The sequence below is a fragment of the Dysidea avara genome, chromosome 6 (genome assembly GCF_963678975.1).
Source record: "Dysidea avara chromosome 6, odDysAvar1.4, whole genome shotgun sequence".
Taxonomy (NCBI): Eukaryota; Metazoa; Porifera; class Demospongiae; order Dictyoceratida; family Dysideidae; genus Dysidea; species Dysidea avara.
In genome coordinates, this window is record NC_089277.1 from 11,893,741 (window position 1) to 11,912,826 (window position 19,086).

General features: G+C 36.3%; 3 protein-coding genes across 4 annotated transcripts in view; 1 reads left to right on the forward strand and 2 right to left on the reverse strand.

Annotated features, from left to right (window-relative positions):
* LOC136259241 (uncharacterized) overlaps window positions 1–19,086 on the reverse strand; it is a 29,946-nt gene that overhangs the window by 5,798 nt on the left and 5,062 nt on the right. The window contains exons 2-4 of the mRNA XM_066052730.1: window positions 18,289–18,585; window positions 14,253–14,306; window positions 1,300–1,329 (exon numbers count right to left, since the gene is read on the reverse strand). Coding sequence (XP_065908802.1) covers window positions 1,300–1,329; window positions 14,253–14,306; window positions 18,289–18,577 — 373 coding nt within the window. The 5' untranslated portion in view covers window positions 18,578–18,585. The remainder of the gene's footprint in view (window positions 1–1,299; window positions 1,330–14,252; window positions 14,307–18,288; window positions 18,586–19,086) is intronic.
* LOC136258686 (NLR family CARD domain-containing protein 3-like) lies at window positions 1,208–7,068 on the reverse strand. 2 transcript variants are annotated; one of them, XM_066052030.1, is made up of 3 exons: window positions 5,612–7,068; window positions 5,444–5,553; window positions 1,208–2,777 (listed from the first exon to the last, which is right to left on the reverse strand). In XM_066052030.1, exons 1-2 carry the CDS (start codon window positions 7,027–7,029, stop codon window positions 5,475–5,477), a joined length of 1,497 nt encoding a protein of 498 aa, XP_065908102.1. In that variant the 5' UTR covers window positions 7,030–7,068; the 3' UTR covers window positions 1,208–2,777; window positions 5,444–5,474. The 2 variants fall into 2 exon arrangements, with proteins under 2 accessions (XP_065908102.1, XP_065908101.1); XM_066052029.1 differs by lacking the exon at window positions 1,208–2,777 and having other exon boundaries at window positions 4,918–5,553.
* Window positions 7,057–9,927, forward strand: LOC136258320 (uncharacterized). The gene is made up of 13 exons (XM_066051643.1): window positions 7,057–7,068; window positions 7,099–7,618; window positions 8,066–8,122; window positions 8,171–8,304; window positions 8,440–8,478; window positions 8,534–8,760; window positions 8,889–9,011; window positions 9,063–9,188; window positions 9,246–9,314; window positions 9,379–9,464; window positions 9,512–9,638; window positions 9,688–9,796; window positions 9,852–9,927. Exons 1-7 carry the CDS (start codon window positions 7,057–7,059, stop codon window positions 8,908–8,910), a joined length of 1,011 nt encoding a protein of 336 aa, XP_065907715.1. The 3' UTR covers window positions 8,911–9,011; window positions 9,063–9,188; window positions 9,246–9,314; window positions 9,379–9,464; window positions 9,512–9,638; window positions 9,688–9,796; window positions 9,852–9,927.

The following is a 19,086-nucleotide window of genomic DNA, read 5'->3' on the forward strand; positions in this document are numbered from 1 at the left end:
CCCTTTCAGGCTGGGGCCCGGGGAAAAATGCCCCAGTTGCCCCCCCCTGTGGGCGGCCCTGAGTATATGTCGCTGACTCAACCCAGAACTGCATAGTAAAGTTTACAAACAATGGTGGATTTTGTCAAACCATAGGAAAAGGACTGTTATGCAATCCCAATGGAGTGATAATCACAAAGGAACACCAGTTGCTTGTTGCAGATTGTGATCATGGCTGCATATATTCTTTTACACTTGATGGTCACTGTATAGGAAAATTTGGTGAAAATAAACTAAGTGGTCCACGTAGTCTCACTGTTAATGAAGATGGTTTTGTTTTTATCACTGATACAGGGAATCATCATGTTATAGTTTACAGCAAGGATGGTTGCTGCATTCATCAGTTTGGATCCAAAGGCAAAACAAATTTTCAGTTACTAAATCCACGTGGAGTAGCTGTCAGTTCAAATGGTAACATCTATATATGTGACAGCCTTAATAGTTGCATCAAGATATATACATGCTTGTAATTTTCTACTGACATTCACACCTATAGATCTAGACCTTTTGTTTTTGTTATCACATGTACACAATATGTATGGAAATAGTCATGTTACTCATGTACATTAAAATGGAATCATTACTATTTAGTATATACATGTTTTCTTTGTTCAAGTATATTGATAGTGACATATGTACATCTGCAGTCTAAACTTAATTGCTATAGATATAGTAAACTAATAAGGTTTTCCTGGAACGTATACATAACTGCAAGTTGATGTTATAACACCTTGTTAAGTATTTCCCATAAATACTTCACGCACCAAAATGCAGACAATAGAAAACAGGGACTTAATGTGGTTTCACACATATACCATAATATCCTTTCTCATTATTATCAATTGAGAAATATCCCTTTTAAGTTTCCTGTTTAACAAAATGAAGTAATACAACTTTTTTGACTCTAAGCTAGTTGTTTCCAACTATCATTAGGCTTAACTGTAGCTATAACATAATATTGCACAATTTAATGTATATATGTCATAGCCATTTATGCCAGTATAACATTGATGATACTGAGTAATGTCATGGCAGAATTTTGTGATTTGTTTACAAATATAATATTATGCTTAAATTGTATAAATACTTAACATTGTGATTAAATAAAATACGTTTATCATGATCTTTACTATACTCTAAATATAACACACTATGTACATGCAGTAGCTAAGGGTAAATCAATGGAATTTTTATGTTAAACGTGAACAACAATTATTATATAAACAATAACTTATAGCTACAGGTATTATGGCTACTCACAGTAAAAATGATCTACCTCCAGCTTGAGATCTAGACGTGAACATTGCATTAATTCATTAATTTAAAGAAAACTAAAAATTGCAATTGATACGTGATGCAGCTTATACAACATAGTCTATTCAGGAGTACTATACAACAGTTAAGTGTGGTAAATTCTGTGGTAATATTTCCCATATTCTGAATTGACATACTATGTAATAACTTATGTTATTATTGTGGAGGTTCATCCTAGCAAATGTTAAACCTCAAAACCATGAACACCTATAATATAGCAGCTTAACAAACAAACAAACAGTAACCACACCTAAACACATGTGGTACTGTTTCAATGTATAAACCACAATACACCCTGTAATGTAATAAACTGAACAATGCTCTGATATTTTGTATGGTGGCATTTACATAGAATGGACAATGCATGGTGATCCCCATCTCATGCACATTCTTGTGTTTTTGTTGGCTGCATGACCCACGTTGACCGGAACAAAGCTGTCAAGGACAAGACAGAACCACCCATCCATGTAGAACATTTAGTATTAATGATCTTAATGTTTATATTAAGTGGTACCAGGGCAGTCATTTCTTCCTTAATTTTGACAAATCCTGGGAAAATAAAGACCCTTTTGATTTTGTACATCACATTTCATAATAGAATTGTATAGCATAGTTCCTGAACAATGTCTGATAATTTCCCCATGACAACAGGCTTGAAAAGAGCTTCAGGATAGTGGAAACAATTGCCACCCACAATAGACTCTTCACCGTTAAGTAATACACAGTTCTTCTCCCCATGGTAACTAGCTACATAGCTCTTTGGGGCAACCATAGCGCAATCTCTCTCCTTGATGTCACAAATTATCCGCTGGATAGATGAACCAAAACGATTCCTATGTAGGATACAAAGCTGTAAAACAAGGCAAACCTGACTCAGATAATGTTTGAGGCTTTCATGCAGCACATCAGCAATGTATTTAGCCAACCAGGCCATTCTCTCTGGTTGTACCTGTACAAGTGGACTTGTGCTTGCCTCCACACATGGAATGTTCTACACTGCAGGCAGCTACAGTTGTCCTCATATGCTTCTCCATTCAGAGGTGACAGAAAATGATTTAACCAACTACTTGATGAAGTTGTTAATGACCAGGGTATCTGCTTTGCTATCATACCAGCCATTGATCCTGCATGTGTCGCCTATAATGTGGGGTAGTCATCTTTCTGACTCATGCATAGTCCATAACAACATCAACACTACTGTCAGTGTCATCACCAATTTGCTACAGTCAAATGACAGTAATTACATATCACAGCAGTTAGTTCAAACAGCTGATCACACATGTACTGCCTCCAGAATGCTTAATGCTACAGCAAATATTGAGATCAACTGACAAAAATATCATTATGATTCAGATGGTGAGACTAAAGAGATTGATGCTGATTAGCTAGCAAGGTTGTTGAAGATAGGAATTGAGTTCCACATTCTGAAAGAATAAATGAATTTGAGTTTGCTTGCATGCATGCAACTAAACAGTTTGGCTACTTATACCAGTACATAACTATGAATGCAGACAGTGGAGTATATAACTAACAGCTGTCACAGAATGCAGCATGAATATATAGATAGCAGACCCGGCCCATATAGTAACAAAAACATGTATTATACATCTTTGATTTTATAGATTGTAATTAATCATATTATGTTTTTCATCAATGAGTTTTATACAGAAGTCTCCAGTCCATTCAATTACTCTAATAGAGCATATAGTGGAAAGACACTTTAATTGAACTGTTCATTTACTTTCATCATTCAAATAAAAGGCTACCAGTAATGATCAGACTAGAGAGCATTATGAGAACAGGCTATATGGGCAGCCATTTTGAATAATCTTCTCTATAAGTCAATCTGAAGAAATGACTGCATCTACATTTAATTTAGTTTATCAGTATTTAATTTAGTGGTGTATCCAATAATGGTCACAGGGTATTAAATAACATGTGCATATTTGAGTGTGACCACAATAAGAGATGTCATAATCAACAGAAGCTTATAGTTTATCGGTCTAGTTTTTGCTTGTACTAAATAATCATTGCTTGGTTGCTAGGAGGCACTGCATTTCCACAACCGATCATCAGTACATAGTATAGCTGTTATCGAATACCAGATCTGCATCAATAACAATCAAACTAACTAGCTACCTTACACATTTTTTTTTGTTGGTATATTAATTTTTCTCTGTGGTATGTTAAACTTTCACTACAGAGTGTGTTGTCACACATTTCCAATATTCTTGACATTGTGTGTTGTTGTTTGTTGTACGTATGAGCATGTGCTGCTAACAGGTTCTGTATTTTGTACTTTATGTATAAGTGGCTCCCAAGGGTAGTGGAGAGGTAATTACAATATGCTCTAATAAGCATTACATGGTTGACTAACAAAACTAATAAAAATATATAGCTGGTTAAATTGACTACTTTAACTACCACAGTAAAAATATGACTGTAGAAAGTGGAGTCATCATGAATAACAACAATCTTAAAGGATACAGAAGACTGAAGAGGCAAACCATTCACCAGAAGTATACATGAACACAATTTACACAAACATGTATTATATCTTTATTTGTTTTGTATCTATGCGTGTGACATGTAAATTGTATGCAGGTAGGTGTCCAGTCCATTCAGTCACTCTAAAGAACATATAATGGATATGAACAAAGGCTTTTAGTATTTTATTGTTTCTTGTACTGCATATCCATGAATTAATACTAATACTAACAATACACTAATAGAGCATAATGAATACACAAGACAAAACACTCTAATTGAACAGTCAACTTTGCTTTCATGCAGTTTCTAGATAAGGCTACATATATACTGGTGTGGTTGCATCATATTCTTTATAATTAAGTTCATGCCAAATTAATTTCTGTTTGAAGAAGAAGTTGAACATTTCTGTCAATGTAATTGTGTGGGATGCATCTAAAATCATTTATACATACGCATGGGACCATTGTTTCTTTGAAATCAGATGAAAGCAGAATACAAAAACAGGAAGAGCCTGGTATTAACATTAATTGTAATGTGAAAGACAAGAAAAGCTCCAATGAAGTCCACTAGTATTTCACATTTAGTTAGTGGGGAACAGCTTAGAATAGCTTTGTTGGGAGTAGAGGTGCTGTTTACCAGACAAGACTTTTAAATTACTACAGTTTGGACATACAGAATAAGTATTTATGTGGCGAGAAGTATATACGTGGTTTGTCTAGCTACAAGGGAAATAGATCTAGATACAGATATACCCAACAAGAAGTCATCATCCTCTATTAATACACGTGACAAGATTTCTTCTTGGCATAGGAGGTAATGTAACAATGTACTAATGTAGCAACATAACTTGTTTGTATGTTTTGTAATCATTTTGTAAACAGTGCTCATTGGAGTGGCACAAGGTGTGTGAAAGAGGCTCATCTGTAAGTAGTACAACACGAGAAGGTATAATTTTATTGTGATGGACAGTTTTAGTAGATCCCAGTATAAAGCCAGACACAGTTGTAGCAGTGTTAGGTCACAATGACATGCAGCAATCTATTTATTTATTTATTATTTATACTGAGCAGCCAGCCTACTGCGTGATGACCCAACAGTACTGGGCGCACCCTCTCAAGGATATCTCAAGGATATGCAGTTTGTTTTCGTTTCATGGTGGGACAACAATATGTATCAAGTTACAGGGCAAGAAGACAAGAAAATTTGAAAACACACAAGATAAAATAAGCGCGAATTTAATTACCGGGGCTAGCCACTGTTCACGAAAATAAAGTCTTTATGGTAAAAACTCACTATACAGTATTCCAATCTCTATATTCAGTTTGTTAAGAATTGGACATGAATTGTTAGGTGAATTAAAGTCAATTTGTCAATATTTTGCATCTGATATGGTATTTCCTAGAAGAGTTGGGTGGGTAAAATGGGAGATTATTTCGATGTTCACAACTAACCCCATCACCAGCCCTAAGTCACTTTCAAATTCAACTAGCTAATATATGTGTGCATGTGTATACGTATGTACTTTTCAAAATTCAAAAACCCTACAAGCTGGGTCTTGTATCACACCATTTGTTTCTAGGACTGTGTATGCAGTACTTACTGTAATGTGAGTAAATAGCACATATACATATCTAGTATATCCCAGGTGTGTTTATAAACTTCAGTGTGTTTAATATTTCCTTCTTGACCACCGTATTCTCCAGATTTTCCCTATATATACACATAAACAAAACTATAACAACACAACATGTATGGTACTGATACTTACCAGATAACCTTCAGGATTGGCTTCTTTTTGTCTTGTCGAGATTTCTGTACTTGATCCAACATGTGATCAATTTTTTGATCAGTTGAAAATACAAACTTGAAAGCCCTCCATTTATAAGACCACTTGAGCAATGACAACACTACCAGTGTAGTGTTAGTATTACAAGTGTCAATTATAGCAACAGCTTCTGGTTTCTCCATGTGGACTGGATTAAGGAAGAGATGTTGTAATGATGTGTTTAGTGACAACATGATGCACACAGCATCACTGGCTGTTTTGTCTATGTAGCAGCCAGAAATGTCCAGTGTTACTAAAGTGTTGTTGGATTGTAGACCAGTACAGATGGAGCATACTTGTGAAGATGACCACATAACTTTCAAATTAAAGTCAAGCCAAGTCAATGATTGATTATGTGCTATACATTTCTCAATACTCTGCCCTAACATAATCAAGTCACTAACACGTGTTGCAGGGGATGCAGTAAACCAAGTTACTGTTTTGTTTGATGACAAGCCATCAAATATCATTGTCAAATAATCAGTATTTTCTACATAATTTATACGCAACGTTTTTAAGCTACTATTTTGACTCAAAATGTTACTAATCATTTTACCATCATCATATGAATATATGCCAAATTCAAACTGCTTCAGTGATTTTGTATCACACAATGCATTAGAAAATGAATCTGAAGATATCAAAGATTGGACTGGTGAACATGTAATGCATAAACACTCAACAGACTTCAATATGATAAGAAGGCACCCAAGACTGTCTAGTTCAACTTTACTCATAGTATAAGTACCCGACAACCAAATTGTGATAATGGATAGATTGTATTTACAAATAGTATCACACATTAGTTTGACACAATTTGGGGAGTTAATAATCAATCTGCTGATCTTCAATGAGCAAAGGTTATGCTGACAGGTAAGAATTTCATCCAATACTTTCATCCCTTTTTCTGATAGTCTAACATTATCAAAATTAAAGGATATATCAGTTGAAGTGTTGCATAAATAATGACCCAATAACTCAAATTGAGTGTCTCTTAAAAGAGATGGAAAAGTCACATTTAAACATTTACATCCACATACAGAGAGGAAATAAGCAGCATAACGATACTCTAAATCTGATCTTATTGCTAACTTGACATCATTCTTCTCACTGAACACCTGACCAAACTCACAGCAAAGCATTTCATCTTGTGCCTCGAACAAGCAATATAATATGGTGGAGAGTAACATATCACTTCTATCTGATTTGATAAACTTTTGTTTGAGTAGTTCAGCTAAACATCCCACATTCACTGTGGACACTAGACCTAACACAAAAGGGAACACATTTATCAAATATGAGCCCTCGTGAAAGTGTTTGTCAATTGTGTCTTCTACACTATTTGATTCCAATATTGACATGGCTGCTAAAAGTTCTTGTACTGCACGATGAATAAAACTGTAATGTTTAATGTGCATGTATGTATATAGGGACCGGATTCCAAACAAGACAGTGACAGCTCTTTAAAGAATTGTGACAGTAACCAATCTCAATCAGACAATCAATCTGTAAACAGTAATTCTGTCTGCTCTGGAAAGTCAGTGCAAGGAGCTCGAGGAAACCGTGATGGCTCATATTCTATCATTCACAATGCTATATCTCAAGGAAATATTGGATTTATTGACCAACACAGCCTCTCCCTAGATCGCTCTTTCTATGAAGTGGGAAGAAAGGACAATTCTGTCTGCTCTAGAAGTTTAATGCAAGGAGCTCGAGGAAATCATGATGGCTCGTATTCTATCATTCACAATACTATATCTCAAGGAAATATTGGATTTATTGACCAACATGGGCTCTCACTGGATCACTCTTTGTATGAAGTGGGCAGAAATGACAATGAACCAGCAGATGCTAGCTCACCTATTAAACCAGGTGGATTTCTCCCAGTGTTCTTTAAAGATAGAAAGCTCCTATCACCTATTGTACAATTGCCAGTGGTGTGTTCTAAAGGTACAAGATTTTGGTACAAAATAGAGCATATATATAATTATGTAGTGATAACTTAATCTGGGGGTATACATAGTAGGACTTCAATTATTCAAGCCCTTAAATATTGGAGCATGTACAACTAACTGCTCTATTTTGATGCCAGCTGTACTTTTTAGTATAATATGATTAGAGTACTTGACTGAAGTTCTGTATAATTTTGTGAATATAACACTTGAAGAATTTTAAAATTTCCTGAACAAGAAAGTTTCAGTACAGCGCAGAATTTCCTATAGACTTTCCTGAACAGCTCCTGAAAATTTCCTGTAAATTTTAATATTCTTCAAGTGTAAGCTTCAATTTATCTTGTCTGAATACTTTTGTGATTGAACTGGCATATGTATGTATGTATGCTGAGATAATGGAATATTGAGAATATGTTTATACCCCCATTGTTTGTACATCATGTAGTAAGCCCATCCAAAATTCCTGCTTTCGACAAAAGTGTTAGCTGTGAAGCATCGCAAGGTAAATGTATGGTATTATGATGCATGCATTAAGTATCACCTTACCTAGGAAAGGACCATGTTGCATTAATATTGGATTTACCAACAGGCATCAGTAAATGTAAAAGAAAACTTCAATTTTCAGATGATGACAATGTGGCAAGGCAACAAAATCCTAGGAAGAGAAAATGTAAACTTCTCAAGGTATGCGTAATTGTTATACAAGCCAGTCTACCCCTTCATAACCATTGCCAACTTTATGTATAGTAGCTAATATGCACACAGTATACATGCTCTAGAATTCAACTTCACTCAACCAATTTTATTTTGGTTATTTAGACAGATAATGTTGAAACGGATGTGCAAGAGAAATCAAAGGTATTCATAATTATGATCACTCACATTATTGCTATTGCAACCATAAAAATTACAGTGTGATGCTTATGGCCATGTCACTACTGGTATCCTGATCAATTCTACCACTACTGCCGTCCCAGTAAATTCTACCACCAGTACAGCTAAAACTACGACCATCCCAGTGAACTCTACCTCTACAGCTATGCCTACAACTACAGCAGTCCCAGACAAGTCTACCACTACAGCTATCTCAACTAGTTCTAAGATATCTATTGGTGTTACATCTTCAACAACAACTAAAAAGTTGTGTATACTTTAACATCAAATTTCATGTCTAATACATAGTTTCTAGCTTATGTATATGCATACAAGTTTATTACAATGCTCTTGTATATATTGCATATTGTTGTATGTGCTTGCTTTAATAACAGAAACAATTGGAAAGCATTTTAAAAGGGCAGCCATGTCATGTAGTGAAGGCAAGAATTGGTAGGTTTACCATACACCATGGAAGTTTCCATACATTGAAGCCTAGAACTTATATCAATGTTGAGGTTAGGTATAATATAGAGTCATGTTGATTATTTGACATGTCCAACTAAAAGATTGTCAATGGATACCTTCGACTGATAGCAATCATACACGGGAATTGTTATATCATTGGAACATTTTCATTGACAGCTATAATTAACCGTGCTGCTGTCAACATTTCTTCACATTTATTGTCAAAGGTATATTGTAACTCATGCAAAAGTCCACTACAACTATATACTTTATGTCACATGTAGGAGGTATTAACTACAAAGAAGATGATTGCAGGTTTGTACAACCAAGGCACCAATCATTGGATATTCGTTGTAAGTTCATAATTTGTAGTGCATGCAGCTATATACATATGTGCATTTGTCATAAATCATGTAGGCAATAGATCTGGAAGCAAAAATCTTTTACCATCTGAACCCATCTGGATCAAGCCATTCTGCTCGTGGGACTTTTGGTGCATTGAAGTTAGTTTTCCATTATAATGAACGTCAGTTTTTTATACTATACATAGAAAATATTTCAAGACAAGAAACAACTTCTTGGGGACAGATAAGATCAACATAGAGAAATTTAGATTAGTACAATTGGAAAAATGTGTTCAATATGATGGTTGTAGCTGCGGAGTTTACTGCTTAAAGGTATACATTAAGGCTAGTGTCATTTCCGCCTTGTACTGTACATGTTTAGATGGCTGAACAGCTAATGCTATCAGGGAAAATCAATGAAACGCAGTTAAGATGTGTAAATGTTGACAAAGCCCGTGAGAATATTGGAATCACTTTGCTGTCATATTCAAGTATATACAACTACATGCATCTATATAGTTTGTATACTATAATTCCATTCTGTAGCAGATATGCGTGAAAGATGTATGATGTGTGGAGCAGGTGATACCAGTGTAAGCCATCCAGATTATAATGATTGGGTGAGTGAGTTCTTTGGCCATGCACACTCTATGTTATATATAGCTATCCACCACAGGTAAAATGTGATAAATGCAAATCCTGGAGCCACACAAAGTGTGCTGGTGTTAAACTAGATGATATTAAGAGCAAAGCATTCCATTGCTTAGAATGCTTCTCTAGCATAAATAAAACTAGTCATTTTATAGATGTGTAAGACGTGGTTTGTTTTGTGTACCTGAGGGTTACAGCTGTACTATTATTATTGTCTGCTGCATATGATCTTAAAACTTTATCACAGTCAAACTGTTCATTGATTTTACACATGCTATTGATGCAGTGGCGGATCCAGGATGGGGCATTTGGGGCAAATGCCCCCCCCCCCCCTTCAAGAAATTGCATACAAGATCGAGATGCTCTAATAGAGCAGTCAATTACTCTAATAAAGCAGTCACAATGTTCATGAGGCAGTGTAGCTTACCTATGAAGCTACAAATAGGATTTTATTTTACATAACAGACGTGATATAGTTGGTAAGGATAACTAGCTATTATTGTTGTGACCTTTTTTTTTTTTTTTTTTTTGGTCTTCAACTTGGTTTTCAGAAAGGTGCCCCCCCTCTTTCGAAACTCTGGATCCGCCCCTGTGATGGTATAAAAGTAATCCATGCATGCATGCACCCCTCCCCCCAAAAAACACCGCTGAAGTGATAGCTCAAGTCACAATTATGCAAGAACATGCATACAGAACTATATAGTTTGTAATAGTAAAACATATAAACAGTAGCAACATAGCTATGCATGTGGCACAACTTTAAAAAATTGGTATGCGTAGCTATATAGCTACAATGGTGAGTGAAAAACTAGTGTGCGATGTAACTATAATCCATGGCTGAATATGTAGCTAGCTAGCAGGCTCCATAAACAGCTTAATGATCATGGATCTGAAGCTTAATAATCATGTGATCTGAAACATTAACATCATCAAGTAAAGGGCGTAGCCAGAAATTTCAAATAGGTGAGGCAGACTTGGCATTGCTTTATGGTAGCCTTAAAATGATGCATGCACTAGAGTACACTCCACACACTTTAACATGTATATATTATAGAATAGCTAGGGGGCTCTGATCTGTGGACATAAGTTAGGTCATCTGAAGTTAGACTACATGGAGGGTGATTTCAGCAGTGTAGCAAAGCTACAACTGTTGTGATAGGATCAGGGCTGCTGAAAGAATTCAAGAGGCCTGGGCCAAAAAAAAAGAATATGGGGCCCTATTATACCAGTAATTACACCTTAGTGTGCTTTGCATGCGAAGCATACCAATTTTAATGTAGAGGGGTCTGGGGGCATGCTCCCACACTGTCAGGAGAGTTTTGAAAATTAGACCCTCTGAAATTGAATTTGAGAGTGTTTTCAGTAGCATTTGTTGATAATTTTATTGGACTGGTGGTTACTCTATTCCCTACTGAGAATTTTTTTGAAAAGTACATCTCTGAAATTGAATCTGAGACAATTTTAACAGCTTGCTAGAGTAATTATACTATACAACTGAAAATTTGCCTGACTGTTCTATTAGAGTATTTCGATCTTTCTATGGTAGAACAGTGGGGTCCCCTGGAGCCTGGGCCCAGGGAATTTTGCCCCAGATCCCCCCTCCCCCCTGTCGACCGCCCTGGATAGGATGACTATTAGAGGGACTGCTCTAATAGGGTATAATTTAACTACTCTATAAGGGTGACTGCTTTATTAGGGTGACTGCTCTATTAGAGTATGTCGATCTCAATCTAACTTGGTGAGGCACTTGCCTCACCTGCCTACATGGTAGCTACACCATTGCAAGTTATCCTTCTCCGCCGTCTCTGGCACGCGCACTGAGCGGCCAGGTCTATGATGTAAGCCGGTCCGCGATTGCGCGTATAGTCTCACCTATATATACTGAGCAAGCCCGTGGCCGGACCAGAATTGGTCAGGCCGGACCAATTTTGGATACCAAAATCGGTCCGGCCGGACCAATTTTGGTCGACTAAATTTGGTCCGGCCGGACCACTTATAGCTTCCAAAACTGGTCCGGCCGGACCAATTTTACCCGGACCGATTTTTCCGTGACAATGCAACTCACAGAGTAAGGATTAAACTTACATTAACAGTATATATCAGGTTTCTCTCGATTTAGCACAAAAATAATCAACTAGAACAAATTTCCAGTGTTTGATTTTTTACTTTATGTGATGTTATTCATTGGTATCATTAGTAAAGCTCTATAATCTGCATGATAGGAAATACAGACAGGGGTGGCTCCAAGGGGGATTTCTGAGGTTTCCAGAAACCGATCAAGCATGATCAAGATACTCTAATAGAACAGTCACCCTAATACAACAGTTAAGCATTTATAATAGTGTTTAATAAACTTCTCAAACCTAACTTTCAAAATATTTTCTGGGGGAGCTGCCGGAGCACCCCTAAATAGGCATGCCAGTGTGCTTCTCCCACTATGGTATAGTTCTATCCCTTCCTTTCTACATAGTTTTAATGATTACCAAAATTCTTGGAGCTGCCCATGATACAGTTCCACAAGTATTAATTAGGCAATAAATTGCATGACAAACTTTTATCCAAACTCTTAATCACTGGTGAGCAAAGTAGTGTCGTTATGTTTAGTTTTCAATTATGTTCTGCCATACTGAGAATTGTGGAGAAAAATACATAGCTTGTAGCCCAATCACATTGACTGCACCAAGTATGATGTGAAACATACATGATTCCCTAGGGAATTCATTACATAATCAAAACTAGGCCTGAGCCTATTATGCTTTTGAAATTGCCTATTATGCCTTTGAGCAATGCTCCAAAATTTCTACTATTATGCTCCAATTATCCCCAGATGTGTTCCATTACACTCCAGATATGTTCATATAAAATTGTGTCTTAACTGTTCTATTAGAGTACCCAATGCATCTGTGAACATTTTATTAGGATATTTCAATATGCGGTGACTGTTCTATTATAGTATAGCGGCACAACCAAAAAATCGTGCACTTTTTCATAAAGCCATGAAACTTTCCACATAAATAGTACTCTCCAAAACATGTATTTTTAGAGATAGTGCCATCGCTGATTCAACCTATGGTGACCTTTACAGCCATTTTTGTATAGAAAGTTGATCATTTTTGTCTTTAACTCCCTGAGGCAATAATTAACATGTTAAAACATGGTACCAAAACAAAGACCTTGCTGATAGAAACAACTTGGTTTTTATTTGAAGTCAATAGGTGAATTCATTCTTAAGTTATGAGTATTTTTATTAGGTGCAAAATTCGATAAATTTATGCATAATTATCTGCCCACAGGTAATTCACATCTCGAGGGCAGATAAATTTATCAAATTTTGTAGCTAGTAAAAATGATCATAACTTTGTAATGAAATCACCTATTGACTTCAAATAAAAACCTAGTTGTTTCTATCAGCAAGATCTTTTGTTTGGCACCATGTTTTAACAAGTTAATTATTGTCTCAGGGAGTTAAAGACAAAAATGATCAATTTTCCGTACAAAAATGGCCGTAAAGGTCACCAAAGGTCAACTCAGCGATGGCACTATATCTTAAAATACATGTCATGAGGAGTACTATTTATGTGGAAAGTTTCATGGTTTTATGAAAAGTGCACAATATTGCCAATTTTGGGGGCTACGCCGCTATACTATTAGAGTATATCGATCTTTAACTAATATTTCCTTCACAACGTAGCTGTCAATCTGATTTTTACCATGTTTGCACACTGTCTAATTCTGCATCATGCAAAATAGGCAGAGTCTCTGATTATCAATGTACAAAAATTTTGCCTTTTATGCTGGCTTTGTGCTCAATGCTTTTGGCTACCTATTATGACCCAAATTACGCTGGCATAATCGGCACAGGCCTAATCAAAACAGCTAACATATACAGAAAAATTTTTACAATACTTATGGTCATTTAAGAGTGTTTCTCCTTAACTGCTGTCGTATGGTGTTCTTTTGTATCAACAGATTATGCAGTGTGGGAAATTGTTATACCCACCATACAAGTTGACTATTTCTGATCGCACATGATGTCAACAATTGTGATTGGGCCTGCGTATGCGCATAGGTGCAAACTCCACTCAATCTTACATGTATAACTTTTCAGCATCACACTAGGACATCTGCATTCTGTAACAAAGATTTAAAGTTTAACCATAGCAACAAGTTATGAGTCATAAAATTTGAAAAGTAGACAGATTTAATGTCTCATTTTTGGAAATCCAGTCATGATTTAGGTAGATAAGATATTACACATACTCAAACAGTAGCCATTTTAGCAATAATACATCTTACCAGTAACATTCTTTTCTTTTGCTGGTGGGTCTTGTGGAGTTCCATCAAGAGGTGCTAAAGAAGTATCTGAAAGAAGAAGAAGAGGATAATGATACACTTAATACTAAATATTATATTACTAGAAAAGTTTACATAATAATGTGCAAATTTTAAGTTACGAACCAGATGAAAGCCAGTATAGATCTTTTGATACTCTTTGGAAGTCATATGAATGCCACATATATGCATATGTATTCTGCAGCTGTTATACACTGAATCTATAGAACTGTGATATTCCAACATTTAATATGTCCCTCACAAGCTTGCATGCATACTATACAACATGCATCATTAAAATGGGTTATTCACTTACATAACAAACTGTTGGCATGCTTTATGAGAGCATTTGTATTAATTAAGCCATGTGAATTTCAATATTTTACAATGGAAACAATGTAAATATAACAACAAGGTATTACTGTACTGACCATTCAAGCATACATGAAATGATACAAGCATATGAAAGATTGATCATGGGTTATACGGTGAGCAAGAAAGCACAGGGCATCATCAAAATTTAGTTGATAATGATAGTTTTTTTAAGTGTAGCTAAACACTCACTATGATAATCACGAATAAACCTTAATTACAGGTATAGCTATGCCATGCACTACAAGTGTGATTGAATCAAGACCAAGGTGAAAAGATAGAGCATCTGATAATTAGATATTAGATGGATTAAATGGCTTTTATCCTGAAGCAGTTGCATTCATAAACAATGTGTTAAAAAGTTGTGTAGGTTGTCATTTTTTGTAATTATAGTATATGTATGCCTATCTGTCTATATGTTTATATTTGACTTGTGTAAAATCTTCTTCAAAGTATACTATCTCAGAAAATGCAGCAAAATTGTGTTAATAAGGGCTGGAGCCCAGCAATTTTGAGTAGTTAGGCCATCCATAAACTGCAATGGAGGTCATAGTTATGCACACTACCTTTTATTGATCTGATGTGATATTTTAATCAGAGATTATCTCTGTCATGTGATACTCAACTGCATGTGCTAAACATGTCAAGCTATAGGAGTCTGGGGGCATACTAACCCAAGGAAATTTTTGAAAATACATAGGCCAAGATAGAATCATAATTTGACAATTACATGTACAATACAATTACAAGGGGTCAGGAGTCTAGTCTCAGGGTAACCAAGTTATTTAAAAGTAATAATTACTGGAGCCCTGGCAAGACAAAATTAAAAATAAAATTGTAGTTACTTAAGATATATCAGCAGTTCAACATATCGACTATATATATCCCATGATGCTGAACCTGACATCAGATATCCTGTACGAACAGGAGATAGCAACACAAACTACCTGCTGAAGTACACAATGTATTGTACTCTTTGGTAGATGGCACACATTGCTAAGTCATGAAATGACCTAGACAGCCAACTTCAATTGTCACAAGATCAACTGAAAATCCAGCATGTTGAAGGTCCAACAGTATTCTACCATAACAATAGTTCCTTGCAGCCAAAAGGTGATTTTGAATTAGTGGCCACAGAGTGTTCTAATAGCATGATGTAATAGGTGGAAACTAGCATGAGATCAGAGTAGGTGTGACATGAGGCAGTGTAATGAGGACAGTAACTATAATCTACTGTAAATTGAATGCTCTATTAAAGTATCGCGATGACTGCTCTGTTAGAGTATCTCAATCTTTTACAGTAGTGGGTGGGGTCTGGCCCTGGTGTTAATAGCTTGGTTTTGTGGCAGTATTGACTAACATTAATCTCTTGTCCATGCTGGCAAAGATTTCTATACATGTGTATCAAGACACACGGTAGTGTGTCGTGCGGCCCAAGAAGCCGGCACACAACACCCATGAGTATATTGACAGGAAGAACGAAAATGCAATTTTCGCACCTCCGTAGCTCTGTGCTGCCTTGATGAAACAAGACAATGTTTGCTGTGGACACTCCCACCAACTTCAGCACTCCACATTCCAAATTTGAGTGAAATCGCTTCAAGCGTTCCCGAGATAAGCGACTTCAAAAATTGGCTTAGTTTCTTTGTTTTTTTCTTCTTATTTTTCTTCCTCTTTTCGCACACTTACAAAAACTGCTATAAAATGCGAACGCCATATCCGATTGCCTTGAACTTTGGCACACAGCAGGGGGGTATAAAGACGCATCTCGGTACCAACTTTGGCTGGAATACGATAAACAGACAAAGAGTTATGAGCGATTATTCACGAAAAATATCACCAATATGTTGTCACGCCTACAGGGTAAACCGCGTATGGGAAGAAGCTGAAAATCGGTGGGTGAATAGATTAACTATTGAACCTAAAACCTTTTGTGGTTTGAAAGAAATCAAGCTAAAAACCAGGAAGATACAACTAAAAAACCAACAGTGTGTAACAATTACACAATCGAGATTAGCTAATAAAAAATGACTACTTGACACGCCTACCAGATAAACCGCTTGGGGTAATGCTTTGAAAATCGCTGTACAGATGGAGTAATCATCTTAGAAAGGCTCTTCAATGGTGTAGAAGAATCAGACTTAAAGCCACGGAGTTATAACACGGAATCCAACTTGGTGCAGCAAGTGCGAGATCGAGATACTCTAATAGAGCAGTCATCCTAATAGAGCAGTCACCCTGTAGAGAATTCAAGAGATCAGCTAGAAACAAGTAACCTGCATAGAGATCAGCTACAAACAAGTCACCCTGTAGAGAGATCAACTACAAACAATTCACCCTGTAGAGAGATCAGCTAGAAGAAGTTACCTTGTAGGGAGTTTATGCAACTATGGAAAGAGATAGTTCAGCTAGAAGAAATCACCTTGTAGAGTTCAGCTACAAAGAAACCACCATGTAGAGAGTTCGGCTACAAACAAATCGCCCTGTAGAGAGATCAATAGAAGAAGTTACCTTGCAGAGAGTTCAGCTACAAAGAAACCATCATGTAGATAGTTCAGCTACAAACAAATCACCTTGTAGAAAGATCAGCTAGAAGAAGTCACCTTGTAGAGAGTTCAGTTACAAAGAAACCACCATGTAGAGAGCTCAGCTACAAACTAGTGACCTTGTAGAGAGATCAGCTAGAAGAAGTTACCTTGTAGAGAGTTCAGCTACAAAGAAACCATTCTGTAAAGAGCTCAGCTGTAAACAAATCACCTGTACAGAATTCAGCTACAAACAAATCACCCTGTACAGAGATCAGCTAGAAGAAATTACCTTGTAGAGAGTTCAGCTACAAAGAAACTACCATGTAGAGAGTTCAGCTGCAAAGAAATCACCCTGTAAAAAATTCAGCCACAAACAAATTGCCCTGTAGAAAGATCAGTTAGAAGGAGTTACCTTGTAAAGAGTTCAGCTACAAAGAAACCATTCTGTAAAGAGCTCAGCTGCAAACAAATCACCTGCACAGAATTCAGCTACAAACTAATCACCCTGTAGAAAGATCAGCTAGAAGAAGTTACCTTGTAGATAGTTCAGCTACAAACAAATCACCCTGTAGAGAGATCAGCTAGAAGAAGTTACCTTGTAGATCGTTCAGCTACAAACAATTCACCCTGTAGAGAGAGCAGCTAGAAGAAGTCACCTTGTAGAGTGTTCAGTTACAAAGAAACCACCATGGAGAGTTCTGTAATAAATATATGTATTATATATATAATTTGTGCATTTACTGATAAAATCAGAAATATTTAAATTACATCTGCTTCATCTTTTCTTCTTCCTGTGGCAAAGAAAAAAAGATAGGTAATAAAGTCCCAAAGCCGGCCATAGGCCAGCTTTGGGGTATACAAATACAAAAAGAAGTGAAATCTAATCCAAAACAGCTTGGCTCGGCACCAAATTCATCTGAATTGTCATTATTAAAATTTTTACCATTAACCTACCATCACAGCCATTTCTTGGCCGCCACCTTGGATTTCACATCTTTTTTCACCATAGCCTTTTTGAGGGCCGCACTCTTTTTTTACAGCTTGGCTGTTTTGGATTAGATATATATATACACAACACAACATATATGCTAGGTACACACCTGGTTCATGTCCAATTTCATTTCTTGTCTGTCTTGCAAGGCTTTTAAGGAGATTACAATCAAATTCCTCCATTACTGTTAGTAACTTTAAAAACCTTGCTTCATCATTTTTGATCCCATGATCTAAGAAGTGTTCATTCATTTCAGCTGGTGTTGATTTTGCCTTCACTTCCTCCTTGAGGTTACCATAAAATAGTCCAGCATACTGCAACTTTGCTCTGAACTTTACATCATCCAATTGTAATAAAGTAATTAGCTGTTCACTAAATGTTGTGATGACTTTATCCATTTAACTGCCTAACATGTGAACATCAAGATGCATGATAGTGTGTCATGTGGTCAAGAGAGCACATTGTGAGCATATCAACAAGAAGAAAATAATGCAAGTTTAAGTATATATAGTGAATTGCCCCATTTTGCAGTGTGGCTATATACCTGCTACCTGCAGGGAATAACCCAGGCCACACACAAACTTTGATCACATTCCTCCAGCAATTCCCAAGATATACTTTCAGTTTTACTAGGGAGTTTAGTTTCCTCTAGACCTCATTAAATTATGCTCATAATCCCATTCTAAATGAAACAAAATTACATACTTTCCCAAAAAGTATTCCAAATTTATGCTTGACTTCTGTAATCATAATATAACAGTATTTTGATTGTTAGATATGCTAAATCTCTTCCATCAAAGACAGTATATTTTTGCTGAGTAAAATATATCTGTGACAGATTTTAAAGGCAGCGTTTGGGAGGGAGGATTCCACATACACTTTCATGCTAACTGGCATGGATGTACTT